The 22,071-nt window shown below is 42.5% G+C and overlaps 1 protein-coding gene across 1 annotated transcript in view; it reads left to right on the top strand.

Moving 5' to 3' along the window:
- The window catches only part of ABCA13 (ATP binding cassette subfamily A member 13), a 368,570-nt gene that overhangs the window by 69,575 nt on the left and 276,924 nt on the right, over nucleotides 1–22,071 (top strand). The window contains 6 exon segments of the mRNA XM_019537509.1: nucleotides 2,938–7,704; nucleotides 8,685–10,508; nucleotides 10,965–11,071; nucleotides 12,652–12,770; nucleotides 16,941–17,113; nucleotides 19,805–19,881. Coding sequence (XP_019393054.1) covers nucleotides 2,938–7,704; nucleotides 8,685–10,508; nucleotides 10,965–11,071; nucleotides 12,652–12,770; nucleotides 16,941–17,113; nucleotides 19,805–19,881 — 7,067 coding nt within the window.

Raw genomic sequence — 22,071 nt, 5'->3', positions numbered from 1 at the left:
TTCAGTGTATGACTTCTTTTATTTTACCACGCTTCCCATACTGCCGTTTACTTTCTACCTCACATTTCATTACCCACCCCCATTCCACTAACTCTCCACCCCCCAGGTTTCATGTTCCAGGCTTGCCCTCTCCCCAACCCATCTCTCACACCTTCCTCCCAGACAGGGCCAGATTATGACATGCTGGGTCCCTGAACTATGGGTTCCCAACCTTTCTATGCTGTGGCCCAGCAAACTGTGGATTGGAAGCGGCTGCAGCCCAGCAAACTCAGACCGCCATGCAGAGCCCTGCGGCTGGAATTTCTGGCTGGAACACAAGTACAGATACTTTCAGCCCCTGGGTGGACCCAGACCTCAACCACGGCTGCTGCGGGTCTTGCAAAAGGAATTGCAGCCTTTCTGACTGGCTCTGTGGGGCTGCGGTTTGTGGCTGGCAGCTGACCCTTTACGGCCTGGGAGCTGGTTTAGAGGTCCCTTATAATGTGAGGCCCTAAACTGAAGCTTATTTAGCTTATACCTAAATCTGGCACTGCCTCCAGAGTGGGGATAGAAGCTTGTCCTGGCTCCCCAGCCCTGTAGTGGCAACTTAGAGCTGTAGCTCCAAGTCAGGCCCCTGCTCACCAGCCCCCTAGTGGCAAGTCACAGTTGAGCAAGTAGGGGAAAGAGAGAAAGTCTTTAGCCTTTAGGTGTGACTGCTCCAAACTCAAGCTAGCACTAACATTGATCAACATATGAGCTGCTCAAAGTGCAGTGTGTAACAAGGCCCTTAGTTGTGAAAAGAAAATTTAAATGGACACACCTAGTGTTGTTGGCAAATCTAGTCACAGGAATTAGCTGTTGTAGAAAAGTGTTTTTTAAATTGCATTTCTAAAGATTTCACATTATGCTGCTTCCTTATTTTTGGTGTTTGCTAAAGTAATCAGTCATGTCGCCTGTGAAATGGAAAGAAATGTTGTAAATCTGTAAAAGATGGGCCCTTCATAACCTAATTCTGGAATTCGCAGCTCTTCACAGAATTGTGGGTATGCAGGGCTAGAAGGTCATCTAGTCCAGCCCTCTGCTCAAGGCAGGATCTAAGCTAACTAAACTATCCCAGCTAAGTGTCTGTGCAACTTGCTTTTCAAATTTCCAGAGATGGAGGTTCCACAACTTCTTTAGGTAGCCTGTTCCAGTGCTTAACCACCCTTGTAGTCAGAAAGTTCTTTCTAATCTCCAATTTTAAACTTCTTCTGTTCTGCAATTGAACCCAGTTGCTGGTGTTGTGGGCTGTGTGCTACCCTTCACATTTAAGCAGAAGTCTCCAATGACTGAATTGTTGAGTTCTTAAAGGCAAGAGTATGATATGGCCATCTGTTGTGCTTTTCATAGGAGACCTGAATTATTTTCCTATTGAAGTCAGTTAGAGTTTTTCTACTTCATTTGGAGCATGAGCTACTCATCTGCTAGTTACATAGGAACAAATTAACTCATCCAGCTGGATGAAAATCTGGGTAAAGTAAATTCAGGATTGGATTTGTAACAGAGCTCCTAAAAATTCCCATGTTCTGAACTTTTGGTTATATTAAGGAATGCAGTCAAAAATATCTTGGATCAAAGTCCTTGTACTATTCAACCATTGATGGTTTTGATGAAGTGGGCACTAGGAATTAATAATTCCTCATTTGGTTCTGAAAGCTGAAAATTTGTGTGAAATATAGAGTTTTATTAAATGGAAATGAGGACAGAAATGAAAATGTCAGTACACAAGCACAGTGGACCTAACAGACCTGTGTGTTCAATTACACATTTTCTGTTTTATCTCAGCTCTCTCCTCACATTCCCTCTTCACCTTTTCTCTGTGTTGACTTTAGAATAAAAGATCTCCAGGAACAGGTATCCAGCCTGTACTCTAATATACAAGAGCACTAAACATGTTGTTGCTGCTACACAATAGTATTAATAACAAAATTAACTGAGTCTTTTTTTAACAAGAAAAACAAAAATAAATGTTACATACACTTTGTGCAAAAACTTGTGGTGGAGACCACATAATGGAAACAATCATTAACTTCTGGAATATTTTTTTCAATGCTTAGCTTCTCAGTTTTCCTGCTTTAAAAGTCTTCAATGCAAAAATTAAGAAAAATATGATTTCTGTTGGCTTTCTTCACTGAATTAGTTTAGCAAGTTAAAACTATTTTTGGTTGAGACCTACTGATCCTACTCTTCCCTAATTTGTGTGTCCCAAACCTTCCCATTCTTAGCCAAAGTTCTGTGTAAAACTGGTTGAAATCTTTAAGTAAAATATTTGCAGCAAGAACGGCAGTGATGAAAGGATTTTTTCATGACAACATTTCTGTTTTCACTGGCATTTTCTTCGGGTTTTTTTGAGAAGCCAACAACTTTTTAGGGATGAGTTGTTAGAAACTTGCATTTGCTTTTCAATTCTTTACAGAAACATAGAAGTTTTTCATTTTCTTCAACATTTGAAGGAAATAAAATATCTTTGAACTGTTCTACTTGCTAATTCCTTTAAAGCTACTTACTCTGTGGATCTTAAAAATTCTGCTGGTTTCAGCAGAACATGAAAGGTCATTGAGGCAGAGACTTAGCTTGCATAGCTTTCATGGCTCTATCCTCTTGCTCAATAGATGTCTGTGTCCCTAATCATCTACCTAAGGTCAACTCTACTTCATTGACTTGTGTGGTTGAAATATTCTTAGTCATTGCCTTTGTGTTTGTGTTAAAAATGATGCAACTCCCTGCTAATGTATTTTTAATTTGGTGTTTAAAAGATAACACTATAAACATTATTTTAGTGGTTTTTAAATGTCCTCTTGATTTTAAGATATCAATGCAATGCATTCTAGAAGAAATACAATGATTACACATGCTTCATGCTAAGGTATATATTAACTGCAGGTAACTTGCATGAAAATCTTGATTTTAATATTTCAGGATTTTGACCTCTGTCAAAGAGCTTCTGACAAGTGAAGAAAACTTACAAATTCCTGAAGAGAAAGAAGACATAGTCAACAGCTTGCGCCTTGCAGAATTCATACAAGAGAATTTGATGCCTGGTTCTTTGGCTTCTTTAAGCCTTCAAGACACCCAATCCCTCCTAGACACAGTGTTGAATAATGCTGTTACATGGATTAACAGTTTTGCCAGTGTGGAGACAAATGAGTCTGCTGTGGATTTTCATCCATTTTCTGACCTCAGTAAAAAGCTACTAGAGAATTTTCAACTTGTTTCAAGGCTCTGGCCAAATAAGCAGGCTGAAGTATTTTGGAAAACGGTGGAAATGGTCTTGTATGAGCTTGATCCTAAACTACCACACCTCTTGATGGGTACAAGTTCAACTGGAGAAGTAGACAACCTGGAGAATTTCTTATCTAAAACTGTGTTCTCTGTTCCAGAAAATCAGAAAGTCCTTAATAAAAGCCTTCAGTTTTTCCAAAACATCCGCGCACATTGGCCTCAATGGAATGTTGATGGCATAAAGGTTGTAAACAATTTCTGTGAAAACTTCATAACGAGTCTGTATGAGGTTGGGTTATTGACCCAAGAACATGTCAGTACAGCTCTTAGTATCATGTACAAAATGAGAAATCTGTCTTGTATTCTACTCTCAAATGCAACTGCTGTATCTAAAGTACAAGACACAGGGAAAATTGTGTCTGATTTCTACCAAAACATCCCCAGGATAGTGGATAGTAAAGCTGCCTCGCTTGTTGAGATGCTTTCCACTGTATATCAAAACACTGATCAATTCTTAAGAATCCAAAGCAATAGCTCTTTGTTATCTTTCTTCCACAAAACTTCAAAAGACATTTCATCTACTCGAATACAGCTTGCTTTCCAAAATATGAGTGTGGTTTTTGACTTTCTATCTGAAATTATAACACTTCTTGATGGTCTTACTCAGAAGCCTCTCTGTGAAAAGTTAGAAAGAGTTTACAACTACTTAATCCTCCAGGCCCAGTACCTTGCACAGAAAGGGGAACAAGAGGTAGAAGTTGTATATAAAACTCTGGGGAGCCTTAAAGCTATGTTTATAGAAAAAGAGCTACGTACAGTTGCCTTTCAATACTTAGAACAACTTTTTGACATTCCACCAGAAAGCCTGTTAAATAATGAATGTACTGATTTTTATGTTCTTGGCATCCCTTCTGAGAAACCTTCAGTAAAGCTTTACAGCTCACTACTTCTTCCATTGGTCAGTGTTCTGTCCAATTCAACAGACTTTGGGGTATCTGTGCCTTTTGCCATGCATTGCACAGCTACCTGGCTTCAGATGTGGACAAAGATTCTTCAAGAAGCTTCTGAAATGTTAACACTGGATTTAAATTTTATCACATACCTACAAAACAGCCTGACCCAGATTTCTGAAGGGCTTGGAAATATAACCCATGCTGAACCATGCAATGTGACATTTGTAGCTAGTCCTGAAACTACATCTGCGTTGAATCTACTAGGCATCATAACAGGAGCTGGGAAATTGAACAACTGGGAGGATTTTGGTGCCCTTGATGATCTTGTAAGTGCACTTAAGATTGCAATTGATATCACTAGCAACCTTACAAGGGAAAGTCTGGAGGAAGCTTTCCAAACAATGGAAACTGTGATCACAGAATTACAGAAATCTCTGCTGAAGACTTTTAGCAGGGAGTTTTTGGATTTCTGGGCTGGCATTTTTACTCGATTGAGTTCTAAAGTGGACTATAAGAAGACAAACCTATATTCAATTGGGCATTCACTTTCAAGTATCCTGAAGCTTTCTACAGAAGAGCTGGCCATTGTTCTCACAGAGCTAAAAGAGACTGCTGGATTCCTTAAAAACATATCTCAAGATCGTTACCTACTGGCTTGTGCCAACATTCTCCAGAATGTGACAGAGTTAGATTTGACAACCAAAAATATTTCACAAATACCTTTCTGGTTTCATCCTGATTACCTTCTAACCATTGGTAATATCCTGAATGGAGTAAAGGGTTGTAATGAGTGGATAGATATTATCAGTAACCTCAGTGAGAAATTAATTTCCCTTTCCAACCTTGAAAACACAAGCCACGTTTTATTTCTGTTGTCTCTGGGAAACCTTGATGATATGGATTATAGTCTAGAAAATATCCTGGATATTATTAACATGGCTTATTTTGATTTGGAAGATTCTCTGTGTTTACAGAATGGTTCTGATGCACATTGTATGAATATTTATTTCAACATTATAGAAAACATTTTAAAATTCACCCAGCCAACATCTGATGTTAAAGGTGATACCCATACACTTGACTTTATCTTTAAGCTATTAAATAGCTCAGGGGGCCAAATAGAAACAATAGTTAAGCACTTAATGAAGTACTCACAATACACATCTGACTTGAAACAGACATATTTCACTAAACTAATCACTGAAGCCACTGAGAATTCAAGTGAAGTCCCTAATTTCTTTCATAGTCACCAGCCTTCTTCAGTAGCCCACTGGAAAAGAATTTGGATTTTTCTGAAAAACCGAACTGCTGCAAGCCTACGAAACAGCACATCTCTTCTGGATATTGTACAGCTCCTAAATTCATTAGAGGCGATCCCCCAAGACAAAAATATAAGTTTGCTAATGGAATCCTTTGAACAGCTAATAACTTACGTTGCATCAAACTTGTCACATAATATGCAAAGTATGCAAAACATACCTCTGCAGATGTTGATAAATGCAGCAGCTGTTGATGTTGAACTGGTTGGGAAGACATTAAAATTTTTAAAGTCTTTTAGCATTTTCAATTTTCCAATAATATTAGGTGATAACAAATTTCTAAAGCATGTGGCAAATTTGATGCAAAACCTTGAGAATACAGATCTAGAATTCTTAATAAATCAGCTAGAACAGGTCTGTAAGAGCCTGAACAAATTCTTTACAAATATTAAAGCTTTGAAGGTTGAGAATCCTGTTTTGGGAACATTGACAGGCTGGTTACATATGCTTGAGAACAATTCACACTTTTGGAACTTGACAAATATATTGCCTGTCTTAGAATTGTTTCAAGCTGAGCGTGATGATTTTGTAGAGGCACTTTACCTTCTTCCTGATGTCTTCAGTCTTCTAGAGCAGTTACCTCACAACAGCAACATCACTGATGCCATAATTGAAGTATTTACTTTTATGTTGAGTCAGGAAACAAATATGTCAATATATGGCAAAGAAGATTTATCTAGTAAAGCAAATGGCCTCCTAAAGTTACTGGAGCTAGTAACAAATATGCCTGATGAATCTGCAAAGGTCTTGAGTTGTCTTAGCACAGTTGCCTGCTGGAATCTCACAACAGCCAACCTGTTGGATGATCCTGCTTTGAAGCCTTGTAACTTAGATTCTTCCTTTGTTTACAACATGGTTGCTGATGCATTTGAGCTACTGCAGTTGACAGCTCCTGCAGGAAATTCTCTATGCTCTAATGAAGAGCTACTGAGGGAGGCCTCTTACAACATGACTTGCTTTTTCTATCAGCTCAAAGAGTGGAACTCCTTTTTTTTGAAGTTTTCTGAGATCCACCATCTGGATGACGATGTTCTGATGGATTTAGAGGAGTTTTGGGATGATCTGTCAGTCTCTCTTATGTCTTCAGGAAACAGTAGTCTTCATTCAATTCATTGCCCATCCACACCAAAAAGGCAAGCTGCTTTGCAACTCATCGAAGTAGTGAACAATATGACAACAGCAGACATTGGGAAGGCCAGAGCTGTTTCTGACCAGTTAGCGGATCTGCATAGCTTTCTACGCTTGAATGGAAGTGCAGGAACTTCAGTTATAAACACTATTCTTACTAATTTAAAAATCATGGTCAATGATATTACTGGAATGCTAGATTCTGAGGATGTCCTCTCCTTTCTTTCTGCAGCCCAGCCTTTAATGGCACTCTCTCCAGCTGGAAACCAAACTTACGTGGTATTCATGGCATTAGCAACTTTAAGTAGGAACAGTAGTAGTCTGTTTGATAACTTTGAGGCCCTCTGGCTTGATACAGAGAAAAGCATATGGGATTTACTGGTGAATTTTGATGTCAGCCACCTGCTCTCTGTGATAGAAAAAGAAATTCAACTACTAAGTACAGCAACAGGACAAAACTCTTCACTGGCACTTGGTAGTTTCATTAAATGGTTTAATTTGTCATCTCTGGAAACCATAATAACAATTGTTGAGGGACTTCAAGAGATTGAGAGAGACTGGCTGAATGAGTACACTCATAAAAATTATTCTAGAATAATAAATGCACTGGTTCTCCTCATGGCGAATGAAAACTCATCAGATGACCTCATTGCAATTATCAAAGACATCATTGACTTTCTGGAGGTCTTTCAGAATGGTTCTAGAGATTATTTCAATATTTCATTTGTTACTGATCTTCTTAATGAAGAAAAGCTCAATAATGTTCATGTTGCTCATTTGATTTTGCAGAACAATATGCTTAATATGATCTCTGACTTTGTTACTGAAGAAGAGATAATGCACTTAAATTCTACAGACCTTCAAATAGAGGATTTCATTGATTTGTTTTTTAACAATACACAATATGAAAACTACAGAAAAAATACTGCTCCATTCCAAAGTAGGATAATGGAAATGGTAAAAGTGTTACAGCAGATATTTTTTCCATCTTCTGCAGAATATTACAGGAACAAAATAATTGTCTTACTAAAAGACTTGCACAGGGATATAATGGCAGAAATGAGGTAAGTGTCTATTAATTGGTTTATTAATCTTGTATGCAAACATAAGAACAGTAAATTCTGCTATGGACAATATAGTTAAAAGGTAGAACATTTTAATATTTGAATTTCTTGATTTCTCAGTCAAAAAACTGAAAAATGTACCATTTTAAATGTTTGGCTCTTTAAAATTATTGCAATTATTTCTTCTGGTTAAAATTAATTTCTTCTTCTATGACAACTTATTCACCAAGTTTGATGTTTTTGATGCTAGCAATTTAACTTCTTGGTAGCAATTTAGTTTTGGAAGTATTGTATTTTTACACTACACACAAACTTCTTTTATTCTTTTATCCCTGGTTTCTGGTAGTGTAACCTCAACGATTTTACCTGTGGGATGGCAGTTTGGTTGTTGACGTAAATGAGATGAAGCTAGCATAAATCTTAGAGCTCCTCGGTTTATGAAAGTATACCCAGGTGTGCAGTCATTGAATGATGTAGTATTTGAAAATCCTAGGTAATAGTACTTGCCTGTATTTTCTCCACTCATTTATAACACACTGGGCATAGGATTTTTCTTTGATGTTGTTGAGGAGCCAGTTAGGTATTATTGTGGCATTATCCCTGAATATAGCATGGCAGTGGTGTGGCCAGACACCCGAGGCACAGGTCAGTAGTGACCTTTCAGTTGCCACTGAGTTGCAAGATTGTGTAGCTGCTAATGCCAGCTTTTTCAATCCCCCTCCCCGCCAACCCAGAACATTACCCCTTGGGACAGTCACCTAGTCACACCATCCTATTATACTACTGGCTGAATGGCTAACCAGCATGTCCCTTTGAGTGATCAACATCTATTGTCAGACCATATCATTTTATAGTGTATTTGTAGTGTTTCTTTAAGCAATATGTAGCAAAATACCTTTTAGACATTAATGATGACTTCAGTCTACATTCAGAATTATTCCTGCCACCCTAATAAACACTAAACAATATTTCTGTTGCAGTATATTTCCCCGAGATAAGATATTAACTCTTCTGAATTTGGATTGGTTGATCAAGCTACAGGAAGAAGTTGATGGATTGAAGGAAAATATAATTTATTCTAGTTTTAAAGAACATCTGTATGACCCACTCAAAGCCATATCAGAAGACAAGACACTTCACTTTGATAGTGCAAAAGGACTCAAGTTTGTGAAGGATTTGTTTAATGTCCTATTTGGAGAGTCTGCTGAAAAAAATGGCACCCAAGATAACTATGAACTGTTTCATTTTATGAATAATTTTAATGCAGATAATTCATGGAAACTTGTTCAGATGACTAGAGAACTTTCCACGTCTCTCCGAATTATGAGGCAAACTTTTGCAAAAATGGGAAAGATAGTGGATATTTTCACGAGTAATCACTCCAAAGATTTCCCAGATTTCTATTCTCCTTTCTGGGAAATGGACCTTGTCAGTTTAGCAGAACAGTTAATCTCTTTAGATAAGGTGTTTCCTTTGAAAAATAAAGAGGTAGAAGAAGCTACAAAAATATTACTTTTTCTTATTTCATGGAGCAGTAGCACTAACTACACTCATGGACCATTTTCAGAGACTGCTGATTATTTGAGCACTTTGCTGCAAGAAAGTGATGAGTTTGCAAAGCTGTCAGAAGTAGTAGAAGCTATTGCTAAATTTCTGGCATGGTCCAAGAAAGCTTCAGAAAAGATAGTTACCATTTTTGAACAACCTACTGACTTGGATACTACAGAAAACGTAGACTACCTCCATGTGTTCTATCCAGTTCTTCAAAGAGCTGTTTGTGATGCAGTGAATGAGTTAACTACAAGTGAGACTGCAGAAGCTGTCTGTTCAAATGAAAAACATGTGGCAGATTTGGTGAAAGCATTTCTTGATTTGACCTACTTGTCCATTCAGGTTGATCATTCCAGTTCAAATGGCTCTGAGACTGTAAACACATCCACCAGATTGCCTGCAAATCTGAGCAAACTAAGTGAATTAAACAATATTGTAGGTGAAATTGCTGCATTTTTAGCAGATGTGCAGAATTATTCTTGGGTACTAGAAAGACTTGTAACAGTTGTTACCAATGCAAATATAAACTCGCCTAATAAGACTGTCAGCCTAATACAGTATCTTCTTTGTATTTTTGTACCAATAAATGATATTACTAGCAAAATAGCTTTAGCTAGTACACTAAATCTTACTCACAATCCAACACAAGAAGAAAAATGGGGGGAAATTCAGGAAATGATTGCTAATTTGCACACAAAAAAATGCACATCCATAAAGCCTTTCATCAGAGCTGTGGCTGATCTGCTTCTGGGGGGGTTCTGGGAAAATAAGTTAAATGAAAATGACTTAAATCTGCTGCTGACTTATGCAAACAACCACAATGGCTTTCTGAGAGTTATGGAAATCATTATGGAGTTGTTCAATTTAACAAATAATGTTTCTGAAAGAAACTTCAGCCTGAGGTCATTTTTCTCCAGCCTTATCAACCAAAATATAAGGTACCTTCAGAAAAAACAATCCAGCTGGAAAACTGTTATTAAGGGCTCATTAAATGAAATTCCCTGGGTGGAGTTGCTGCATTTAGATAATAACCAGCCGGTGAATTCAACAAGAACTTTGGTCAAAACATTGTTGGGGCCCTTCATTATGGGAATCACTGGTGTAGCTGATACAGACCAGCTACAAAAGAATGCACAGGGGCTGATTCATGGTTTTAAATGGATGCTCAAACAATTATCATCTTATGAAAAATATGCCCAGCAACTGATTAGCTTGACTGAATATTGGCAACAAGGCCCACTAAATGATCAAAGGTAAATAATTAAGAATTTAGTTTCCCCCCATCTCCCACCCCCATCACTGTCAAGGCTTGGTTTTTAAAAGGGGCTCAGTACCCTGTTGCTTCCATCAAATCAATGGGACCTGAATCTTCAGTGCCTCTGAAACCAAGGCTAAGAATATTTATATTGAACTCTAATCTATACGCAACTATCCATTTTCATGCTATGGCCAAAAATAAGTTTTTAGTGACCTGCTTTTCTAGTTACATATGGAAGTGGATGGTACTGCCTATTTTGCCTGATTCTGATGAGTTCACAGGTTTATGAACTAGGAATAAGACTCCAGGAAGTCAAATTGGAATAACTGGAATATTAGTGAAGCTCACTGATGATTATAATAGCATGTGCAGTTCAAGCCTTTCTTTGATTCTGTTGTCCTAAAAATGATTGCTGTTCTATTGATTTTTTTGTTTTGTTTTTTTTGTTTAGTGTCTCTGAGATGTGCCAGGTTTTCCAGAAGCATTTAAGTCCTGCTAGTGTCTTACTGCTACAGAATGTACAGATAACAGCTTTGAGCGTACTAAAAATCCTTGCAGGTTGGTTGCTGTAGTAACAACTGTTTGCTTCATGATCCATCTTACTGCTGGAATGTTAAAGCTGTACTTGGAGCACCCTGGTGCAGCCATAGTGAGCCTAGTTGGATGGTCTCAAATTAGACTCAAACACTGACACCTCAAAAGGAAGCAAAGGCAGGCACCTGAAAACGTTTTGATGTAGAAGTCCTAATGCAACAGCATGGCATGAAAGTGGATAGTTGATGTTTTAGCTTCTAAACCCATGTATTCAACGGGTATATAAGCCACAGATTTTGGTGGTTGACTAATTCTGCTTCTCTGGATGGATTCTCTGGTAATACCCTCATTAGCTGCAATGGGAGAGAAGTTAAGACAACTATAAAATGCTTTTCCAATGGTGCCGAGCTTTAAAGGTTCAAAAATGGGCGGATAATCTAATGTTTTTAGGCACTATTGTCTGAGTGTCTTGACCTTTGTGCTATGTGCTTACATTAGATTTTCTGCATCAAGGGAAACTTGCAAAACTTTATACAAGACATAAAGGTTTGATGAGACTTGCTTGTTGTGTTGTGGGTTGCCTGGAACTCCTAGATGCAGAAATTTGCTAGGCTGGATTTTACTGAACCTGAATTTAAAGCAACTTTTTGAGGGGAAGAAAAACATTAACGCAGTGCCATCTTTTTCTCTCTACCTTTTCCCTTATCTATTTAAGAGATGAAGACTGAATGACCAAAACAAAACAAAACAAAACAAAACATGGATGTCTTATTTCAGGGCTGACTGTGTACTTTTATTAAGAGGTTAAATAATGGATTTGTGTAGCATGGTTTGGGTAGGGATGATCCTGCCTACGGCAGAGGATTAGATTAGATGACCTGTGGAGGTCCCTTCCAGCCCTATTTCTTTATGATTGGAAGTTGTTTTCTTCCCCCTTGCAACCATCCAGGCTTTGAGAGAATGAGCAGGATTCTATTTAACTCAAACCCAGTAGTGGGGCCAGATCCTCTCTTCAGTCATATGTGCAAACCTTTGAAGGCAATGGAAGGAAGCTGTTTGTCAGGGTCATGCTGAAAGCTAATTTGGGTAAAGCTTCCCTCACCTGGAGATTAGATAGCAGAATACACGCTCTCTCTTTAGGATTATACCTGTATTAGATACTTATCTGTAATAGAGGCCAGTCTTTCCACTTACAGCTATATGTGGATTGCTATTTCCTGACAGTAATCTCCAGGCATCTCCAGAGGGGAAAAGATTGCTGAAGATGCCAGAATGTTGCTTGGTGGGAATGGTAGGGTAGAGGAGGGGAGACTTAGTTATAGCCCACAGATTTCCCTACAAGTTTTGAATTTTCTTTCCATGGAACTGGTATGAAGCCTAGCTGCTCTGGTTCTGCTCCAGGCATGACTGTCCTCACTGTCACTCAGGATACTGAGGGTGATATAGAGCATTATATAAGAAGGAAAGCATAGCACGTTAGACTTTTATTTTTGCTCTTATATTTAAATCTTCTTTCCCTGTCTCTTCCTCTTTTTAACGTTAATTTAATTTCTGATGGGATGTTGAAGCTTAACTGATTCATCTGCATGTTTTTTCTCTTACAGAAAAACCAAGAGTCATCAGCAACCTTCTCTGTGCTTTTACAAGCTGTAAAAATGGTTTAACAAAGCATCTTCTCCGTTCTGTTATTGAAGGAATCAGTTTGATTCATGATCAGTACCAGGTTTGAAGAGTTTTCATTCCTGCAATGTCCTTTACATCATGTGTTACACTTCTGTACTGGAAAATTCCTCCAAGAGGTTTTTCATGCCGTATTTCTACAGCCTGAACAATCCATCCAGTGTCCTTATGTACAATCAAGGGTTGCAAGGGTATTTCTAGCATACTTCATAGTGATACCCAGGAGTCACATAAATAAATGCTGACAAGTGTGGAAAGCTGTAAACAAAATAACTAGGCTGTCATTTAGTACCAAATAAAAAGTGGTGGCGGTGGTTGGAGGGGTGTTGCTTTATAGATTTCATAGACATTAGGGCTGGAAGGGACCTCAGAAGATCATTGAGTCCAGCCCCCTGCCCAAGGGGCGGGAAGTCAGCTGGGGTCATAGGATCCCAGCAAGATAAGCATCCAATTTGCTCTTGAAGGTGTTCAGAGTAGGTGCTTGAACCACCTCCAATGGCAGACTGTTCCAGACCTTGGGGGTTTGTACGGTAAAGAAATTCTTCCTTATGTCCAGCCTGAAATGGTCTTGCAGTAATTTATAACCGTTTGACCTTGTCATCCCTCGGGGCGCTCTGCTGAACAAATGTTCCCCCAGGTACTGGTGGTCACTCCTGATGAACTTATAAGTGTCGATCAGATCACCCCTGAGCCTGCGCTTTTCCAAGCTAAAGAGCCCCATGGCTCTCAGCCTGTCATCATAAGGTCTGTTTTCCTGACCTCTGATCATGCGTGTGGCTCTTCTCTGGACTCTCTCAAGCTTCTCCACATCCTTATTGAATTGTGGAGCCCAAAACTGGATGCGGTACTCCAGCTGCGGCCTCACCAAGGCCAAGTACAACGGGAGAATGACGTCCCTGGATTTACTTGAGGAGCACCTATGGATGCAAGCCAGCGTTTTGCTCTCTTTACTGGCCGCTGCATCACATTGCTGGCTCATGTTCATCTAGTGGTCAATCCTGACCCCCAGGTCCCTCTTGTCCATAGTGCTAGTCAGCGTAGCACTGCTGAGCCTATAGACGTGCTGCAGGTTTTTCCTCCCTAGGTGGAGAACCTTGCATTTTTCAGTGTTAAACATCATCAGGTTCTTGTCTGCCCATTTACTGAGCCTGTCAAGTTCAGCCTGGATTGCCCTCCTGTCCTCAGGTGTGGATGCTTTACCCCAGAGTGTGGTATCATCAGCGAATTTGACCAGTTCACTTCTGACTCCGATGTCCACATCATTAATGAAGATGTTGAACAATACAGGTCCAAGGACAGAGCCTTGGGGGACTTCACAGGGCACCACGATAATTGATTTCTGTCAACCACCACACTCTGGGTCTGACCACGGAGCCAATTCCCCAGCCAGCAGATCGTGGTGGACCTGAGGCCGTAGTTGGCTTGTTTTGCAAAGAGGTGATCATGGGATACCAGATTGAAGGCTTTTCTGAAGTCAAGATATACAACGTCAAACTCCTCTCCCTTGCCCAGGTGATAGGTCACCTGGTCATAGAAGGAAATGAGATTGGTCAAGCAAGACCTACCCACAGCAAACCCATGCTGGGTATCCCTCAGGATATTGCTGTCAGCTAGTCTGTTAAGGATGATTTTCTTTGATAATCTTTTCCAAGACCATGCCCAGGATAGAGGTCAGGCTGATGGGCCTGTAGTTTATCAGATCCACCTTCTTCCCTTTCTTGGAGATAGGTACCACATTGGCCTTCTCCCAGTCTTCAGGCAGTTGACCAGAGTGCTAGGAGTTCTCGAAGATCCATGCCAGGGGCTGAGTTATGATGCTAGCCAGCTCTTTGAGTATCCTGAGGTGTAGATTGTCAGGGCCAGCAGACTTGAAGGTGTCCAGCCTCTCAAGGTGTTCCTTCAAGAGGTCAGCATTGATGGAGGGCAGGGAATCTCTCTCACCTGGGCCTCCCTGTCCTGTAATGGGCATGGGCACCCTGTGGGACTGATGAAAAACTGACGCAAAGTACCCATTTAATAGGTTGGCTTTTTCCTGGGTGTCGGTTGTTAGTTGTCCCATCTGGTTTAGCAGGGGTCCAACGTTGCCCTTGCTTTTCCTCTGGCTCCCCACATATCTGAAAAAGGACTTTTTATTGTCCTTGATACTTGTAGCTTGTTGAAATTCTATTGCAGCCTTGGCTTTCCTGGTTCGCTCCCTGCGGGACCGGACCAGTGCGGAATATTCTTTCTTGGAGGTGGATCCCATCCTCCATCCTTTGTAGGTCTTTTTTTTTAGCCACTGCAGGCCTGCTAGTTCCCTGGAGAGCCAAGGAGGCTGCTGTGCCCTTTTGGTGCCTTTCCTCCGAGACGGAAGAGCCTGAGCTTGTGCATTGAGGATTGCTCCCTTCAGGAGCAACCACTCTTCCTGAACTCACCTCCCCTTGGTGTTGTGGTCCCTTAGGGCCTCAGTGACAAGCCTCCTGAGCTTGTCAAAGTCAGCTTTCCTAAAGTCAATGACTTCTATATTGCTGATTGACTTGCCAGCTTTACGGTGGATGGTGAAGGTGATCAGCTCGTGGTGTCTATCACCCAGCTTCCCATCGATCGTTTGGTCACTGATTAGGTTGTCCCCCGTTGCCAGTGCCAGGTCGAGCAGCACTTTACCTCTTGGCCCATAGACTTCTTGAGTCAGATAGAGGTCATCCATGCATTAGAGGAAGCTTTTCCCATGAGATGTCTGGGTAGCTGAAGTCTCCCACGTCAACCATGGACCAGGAGCATGCGGCCTCAGCCAATTCCCTGGTGAACTCCTGGTCCCTGGTGAACTCCTTTAGATTTATTGATGGAACCACCATGGTACTCTTGAGTGCTTTCACATTGCTAGACATTTACAAGAGCAAGACTTTAATCAAACATAGTACAAATGAAAGCTCTCCAACCAGAGTCATTCAGACTAAAAGAAAACTCTCCCAGAAAATAGATTAATTTTGCTTGCCAGGAGGGATTGCTCTCTGTATCTCTGATGCTGGACACAAATTCTGATCAAAAGATGAATGCTTGGCATCTAGGGCCTCAGCCAGGGTCTGATCTTGCTCCAGTGAGAGTTTTGCAGTTGCCTTCAGGAGAAGAGAATTCGCCTCTTGGAGGCCTCCAGCAACATGAGCTTTATTCTTTTAATACAGGATTTGCCTTTCTTTACTTTTTGGATATCAGCCTTGGTATTCCACTGTCAACACAAAGCACTCAATGGTGTGAGTGAGAGTTCAGAGAATGTTAAGTAGAGCAAGCTGTCAGAACTGAGAGCCACCAAACAGATCTGAGGGTAGAATTTTGCTCAAGGAGACTTTATATGAATACTTTTCTCTCGTATATCTAAATATATGCATATGCAGATAAACATTGTATGTATAAATAGACCTGTTCTAGAAAAGCACCTATATAAAAGGCAAAGTTAATAAAAAGGCAAGAAAAAGATTGAAAGGAATAAATGGTCTCTGTGTAGGGCATGATGCAAGGAGCATGTGGTTATGGAGGGAATTAAGCACACAACTGATTTTTATTTTTTTTGGTTTGGTACGGGAACAGAAAAAATTGGGAAAAATGTATTTGAATTAAAGGGAAAGAAAAATATTCTTGGCTTTTGGTGAAAAGTGATGTCCTCCTGCCCTCCCCCCCGGCTATCAATTTAAGTTAGTCTGAAACATTTCATTTGACCCAAAACAAAATATCCTGTTTATTTTCCAGGTTCTTTAACCCATTTCTTTAACCTTTCTCCTTCCCTTTCAATTTTAAGTCAGAAATCTTATTTTGAAATATAAAATTGAAGGACTTAATTTTGAAAACATCATAGCAAAATGTTTCAGCATTTCTGTAACAAGACATTTAATTTGGAACATGTTGAAACATTTTGTTTTGATGTTTTTAACCTCCCCACCCCCTAGCTTTTTCATCTGAAACTCTTTGCTGAATTTGGGTTGGACTCATAAATAGTTTGGGTTGTCCCAAAACTTAATTGTTTTTGTGCATTTTGTGCACTTAGGATTTTTTGGTTTTGGATAAGTAGTGTTTTCCATTTCTTTACAAAAAAATCAGATAACAAGATAAGAGCTGTGTCTTTTTATTTGTGTTTTATTTTCAAGCAAAGCTTCCCTATATTTAGTGGTGTAGACCTGTTATTTCAAGGAAATAAAGCTATTGCATGTATTTTATTTTAACTTGGTTGTTTCTTGTGCAGGATATTGAAAAAACGTGGCCCGTTTCTAACCAAGGAGATTGTGAGAATATTGTAAATATAAACAAGAAATTTTCTGGTACTCTGCATAGCTTCCTGAGAACTTTACAAAACACCACTGATAGCAGCTGTGAATGTCAGCTCATATTGGAGGACATCCAAAAGCATGTACAAATGTAAAGTCTGTTTTTCTGTTGCTATGCACTATTTTTGTTACGGCTAGTTATGTAGTCCCTTGCATGTGTATGGATTGAATTTGTATAGCTATAATATAAATTATGCTTACCCAGACTATCCTCTGACCAAAAAGGAGAAAGAAGGGGGGACTGTATACTTCTTAGAGGGATCTGTTCTGCAACAGTAAACAATGACTTGTGCTGTAAGTGTGAAAAGGTCTGCTTTTTTAATCACCCTCTTTGCCCTCTCCAAAGAGTAAATGACAATTTTTGCCCACTCTGGCCACAGAAGGCAGTTTATAGACATGACCAAACAAGTGTGTGGCTGCAAACAACTTAAAAATGGCTGATTGGGTGAAAATCTGACCCCTTGTTGCATGAAGTATTAGATAAAGACATTTCAAAACGTAGCACCTTTTGTAACTTGTGTCTGCAGAGCTCCCAACCTGCCACTGTTTTCAGAATGGGAGGGGGGGAAGGGAACAGAGGGATTTCAGTCTGGGGTTTTTTCAGCCCCCACTGGTGGGTAGAATGGGTGTATTGGAGCCCATCCCCCTGGGGTGAGGATGGGGGCTCCAATTCACTTGCCTTACCTTTCAGCACCAGCCAGGGGATATCCCCAAGAATGAGCTCCCTCCGCTACCTTTTCCGACTCCCATTCTGAAAACAGTGAGCACTGGCAGAGAGCCATGGCCATTGCTATAGGAACCTGGCTGCAGGCTTCCGGCTAGCACCTAGACTCCCCTCCCCCTGGGATCAACACTGAACTTCTGTCTGGTTTGTGGTAATGTTGTAACTCGGAACGCTTTCCAAGAATTGTTCTGAGTTACAGGTGGGAGCTGCACTTATGTCTGCACCCATAAGCATCTACATTAGGGGTAGGCAATGATTTGGGCCTGAGGACCACACAGGGAGTTTTGATGAGCTGTCATGGGCTGGGTCAGCACCCCATGTGTCCTTCCTCCCCACAACAACTCATCAAAACTCCCTATGGGGCTGTTGGCAGGTGGGGAGCAGTGAACTAGGGGATGGCTTCCTTTGTGGCACTCTACATGGGGCTGAGCCCTGCCCAGGGAAACCTGTGCTGTGCTCCCCCCACACCTGCTGGCCCTGCCCTGGCCTAGCCAAAATGCAGCTTTTGGTAGGGCTGTTTCCAGTGTGGCTGCAGCTGGGTGGGAGGTGCTCTGTTCCCCTCACCTCCAGCTGGAGCAACCTTGTTGAAGTTTCCCCCCTGCCTGGAGCAGCATAGCACGGGAAGGAGCAGGAGGAGGAACTGCCGCTGGAGGCGGGGGAGCAGAGCAGCACCTGGCTCACTGCAGCTACATTGGGAAAAGCCCCACTGGAAGCTGGGTGCACTGGCTGGGGCTCAGGCTTGGGCTGGCAGAGCTGTTCTGTTCCCCTCAGCTCCAGCAGCAGTTCCTTCTCTTGCTCTTGCCCTGCTGTGCTGCTCTGGGTGGGCAGAGGTCAGCTTCAGCTGGGTGGATCCTGCACCAGTGCACAGAGCTCTGGCTCCAGCTCCAGCCTGCCTTCCACTTGCCTGCAGGTGGCTGCTCATTGTGCCAGGCAGGTGGAATTGATGGGAGGCAGTCAGGAGCTGGAGCCCCATTCACTGAGGCAGGAGCCACCTGGCTGAAGCTCCCTCACTGCTCAGAGTGGTGCGGCAGGAGCATGTGGAGCTGCTGAGGAGGTGAGGGGGGCAGAGCAGCACCTGGCTGGCTGCAACTGCACAGGAAGAGCCCCACTGGAAGCTGTGCATGCTGGCCAGGGCCTGGGCTGGCGGTGCTGTTCCTATGCAGCTGCAGCTGGCCAGGTGCTACTCTGCTCCCCTCGCCTCCAGTGGTGGCTCCTTTTCCTGCCCCTGCCCCTGTCTGTGCTGCTCTGAGTGAATGGGCAGGGCGGGGGGAAGCTTCAGCTGGGTGCCTTCTGCTGAAGGCAAGGGGAGTAGAGCAGCACCTGGCCAGCAGGCAGGAGCATGGTGTGGGCTGTCCTGGTGGGAGAGGGTGTGGCTTGGCTCCATGCAGAACCCCACAGGGAGAGCTGTAGGCCAGATCCAGGCAGTTGGCAGGCTGGATTTGGCCTGTGGGATGTACTTTGCCCACCCCAGTCTACATGTTGTGGGTCTTATATCAACCAAATTTCCAGGCCCTGATCCTGAAAGGTTTTAAGCAACCTCTACTTGGGTTGATTTCAAGTCAGGGATGTTCAGAATGCACAAGCAGCAGGATGCGCTTTGCTCTTGGCAGGATTGAAGCCTGTCTTGTCATAGTTTTTGTTCTTACCCAACAGCCCAAGGGGGAGTAAACAATGATAGATATTACTTACACTGTACTGGGAAGGCAGGGCTTGCCCCCTTTTTTTCCTTTGAATGGTCACCAGTTCGGGGGTGATCTGTACTAAATTCTTTACTTCACCCCCAGTTTGTCAAATTGACCATGTTAGGCCCTATAAGAACAAGGCATGTGATGGTCAGTGCAGTATGTATAGGTGCATGGTAATCTGGGCCCATCTCAGTACCTTGCTGCTTACCTGCACAAGCAGCAGGAAAAATCTGGTGTTTAGCACTTATCTGTTGTCTAACTGGCATCACTTCAGTAATGCAAAATGATAAATGCTGTGCATGTAATGCATGATGTACAATCATATTTCACTACTTAGAAATAGCAACTTATGAAACTAGTATTGTCATTTCAGATTGGCTGAAAACCTGGAGGCATCTTTGTCAGGAAACTCAGTACCCACTTTTCTCAGTAACTTCAGTCTACCGAATGGTAAGTTAATGGTGTATTTATAGGAACTAATATAAACCCTGCTGCTGTTTTATGGATCATCATGGTGTGCTTGTTTGAAAGGCCATGAAAACAAATATTAAATTGAAACAAACTTAACAAAGGTAAAATAATTCTGTATGTGGAAAACACTAGCTTGCTAGTGTGTAGTTAACTTATGAATAAATTGTTTCTGTCCGTGGTCTCCCCACATAGTAATTTGGCCCCAGGGTAGCAAAGCTCCCCAGTAACATGATCCTGGAATCTTTCTGTGAAAGGAAAAGAGATCTGCAGTGTAGTAGCACAAGTTGTCCTAAGTGACTGAAGCCTAGGGTTCCTGGTTTCCTCTATTTAAAAATGGCAAATTCTCTGATTTAAAAACCTCCAAAATCTGTGTTTTTCTGCAATTAAAATGAAACACCACTACATATAAAGTTATCAGTTGAACACGTTTTATTAATATATTTACAATTTTAAAGCAATTTGTTTTTTTAAAAGAACAACCAGTGCCCCAATCATTATAATGAATTCTAAAAATCTATATTTTTTGGCTTTTGATTTTGTTTTTTTATCATAGAAAATCAGAGCTCCCCCTGTCCACTTTGCTCACCAGGAAATGGGGCCAGCTGCAGCTGTCCACCGCCCCCCACCCCCTTTGTGGCATTGAGCCCTGATATGCCAGTGCCCTGCCCCTCACTCTCAATGCACAGCCCCCTCACCCCAGCCCTGCCAGTGCCCCTTGGTTCCGACCAACAGCCCCCTGGGCCCTGCCAGTGCCCCTTACTTCTGATCTACAGCCCCTGGCTCTGCCAGTACCCCTCATTCCCCACCCACAGCCCACCACCTGCCCAGCCTTGCCAGAGGGGGCCCCAGTTGCCAGAACTATGGGATCAGGCCAGGGCCCACAGACCCCTGCCCTGCCCCCAGCAGCACCTGCTCCCTGGCTGCCACCTGCATGAGGTGGTGGCTGCTGTGGCTGGAGTGGAGCATAGAGCCTGGCTTCCCCTCCTCTGTGGGTGGTATGGCCAGAGCAGAGCCCATGAGGGGAGGGAGGATGTGGGCTGCCTGCTGTAGCCTCAGGACTCCCCATCCTTCTGCCCTCCCCTTAGGCCCTCTGCAGTCTGGTGGGTGGGACCTGGTGCAGGAGGGTGGAGTGGGGCAGGGAGGCTTGGTGTCACTGCTGCCACTGGAAGCCCTGCACCAGCTGTGCTGCTAAAGTGAGGCAACCCCTGCCCACCTGGCAGCAGTGAGGCAGGGCATAACTCCATGCTGCTGCTCCTGCTGTTGCCAGGAAGGCAAGGGGTGCCTTACCGTGGTGGTGCAGCCCCACCCCATTCTGCTCTCCCATTCTGGGTCCCACTCACTGACCTACAGAGACATGAGGGCAGCAAGACAGGAAGCCCTGAGCCTGTAGTGGGCAGCCCACATCTGCCCCCAACATTCTCAAAAATCTGGGGTGCATGTACTACTCCCATGCCTCCCCCCCATGAGAGTGCATGCAGTGGCAAGGAGCCGGGTTCCCCAGATGAGCCACCCATGGCTCCCTTCCATTCCCAGGCTGGGCCACACAGCCGCACATTCCTGCCTGGGCCCTGGGCCCCATGCACCACCCCCTACCCCAGCCCTGCTCTACTCCCTCCCTCACCATGGGGTCCACAGTCTGCCCCATCCATAGATTTACCTGTGGGAAGTTGTGGGAGCTGCTCTCCACACTGCCTGGCTGTCATGTGTATGTGTGTGTGCACACATGCACGTTGTGCTCTCTGCCTGATCACCCTCCCCAAGCTCCCCCCAACCCCAAGCAACCCTGTTTTAGGCTGGAACTCTGCCAGCCTGCAAGGGGGAACCTGCCTTCAAAGGGCAAAAATCCATGTTTTTATCCTTAAAAAGAGGAAATCTGCATTTTTCTGCATTTTCCATGGTGAATGAAAAACCTGGATCCCTGCTGAAGATTAACTTCAGCAATTTAGGATGTCTCTCCTGAATGGTCTTGAGGGGATAGTTTATGAACCAGTGGATTAGTTATATAGCATTAAGCACTGTTCTTGACCTGCTCCACAGGTAGATGTGATATACCTCAGAACCCTGACTGTGAATTCTGTAGGACTGGTGGGGCAATGAGATAGTGGTTCCTGGAGACTTCATTCTGCTCTTTCATGTCCCCAAATATATGTATGGAAGCGGATGGCTGAG

This window comes from Crocodylus porosus, unplaced genomic scaffold (assembly GCF_001723895.1).
Source record: "Crocodylus porosus isolate Cpor-Errol unplaced genomic scaffold, CroPor_comp1, whole genome shotgun sequence".
Taxonomy (NCBI): Eukaryota; Metazoa; Chordata; order Crocodylia; family Crocodylidae; genus Crocodylus; species Crocodylus porosus.
This window is presented reverse-complemented; position numbering and strand designations above follow the sequence as displayed.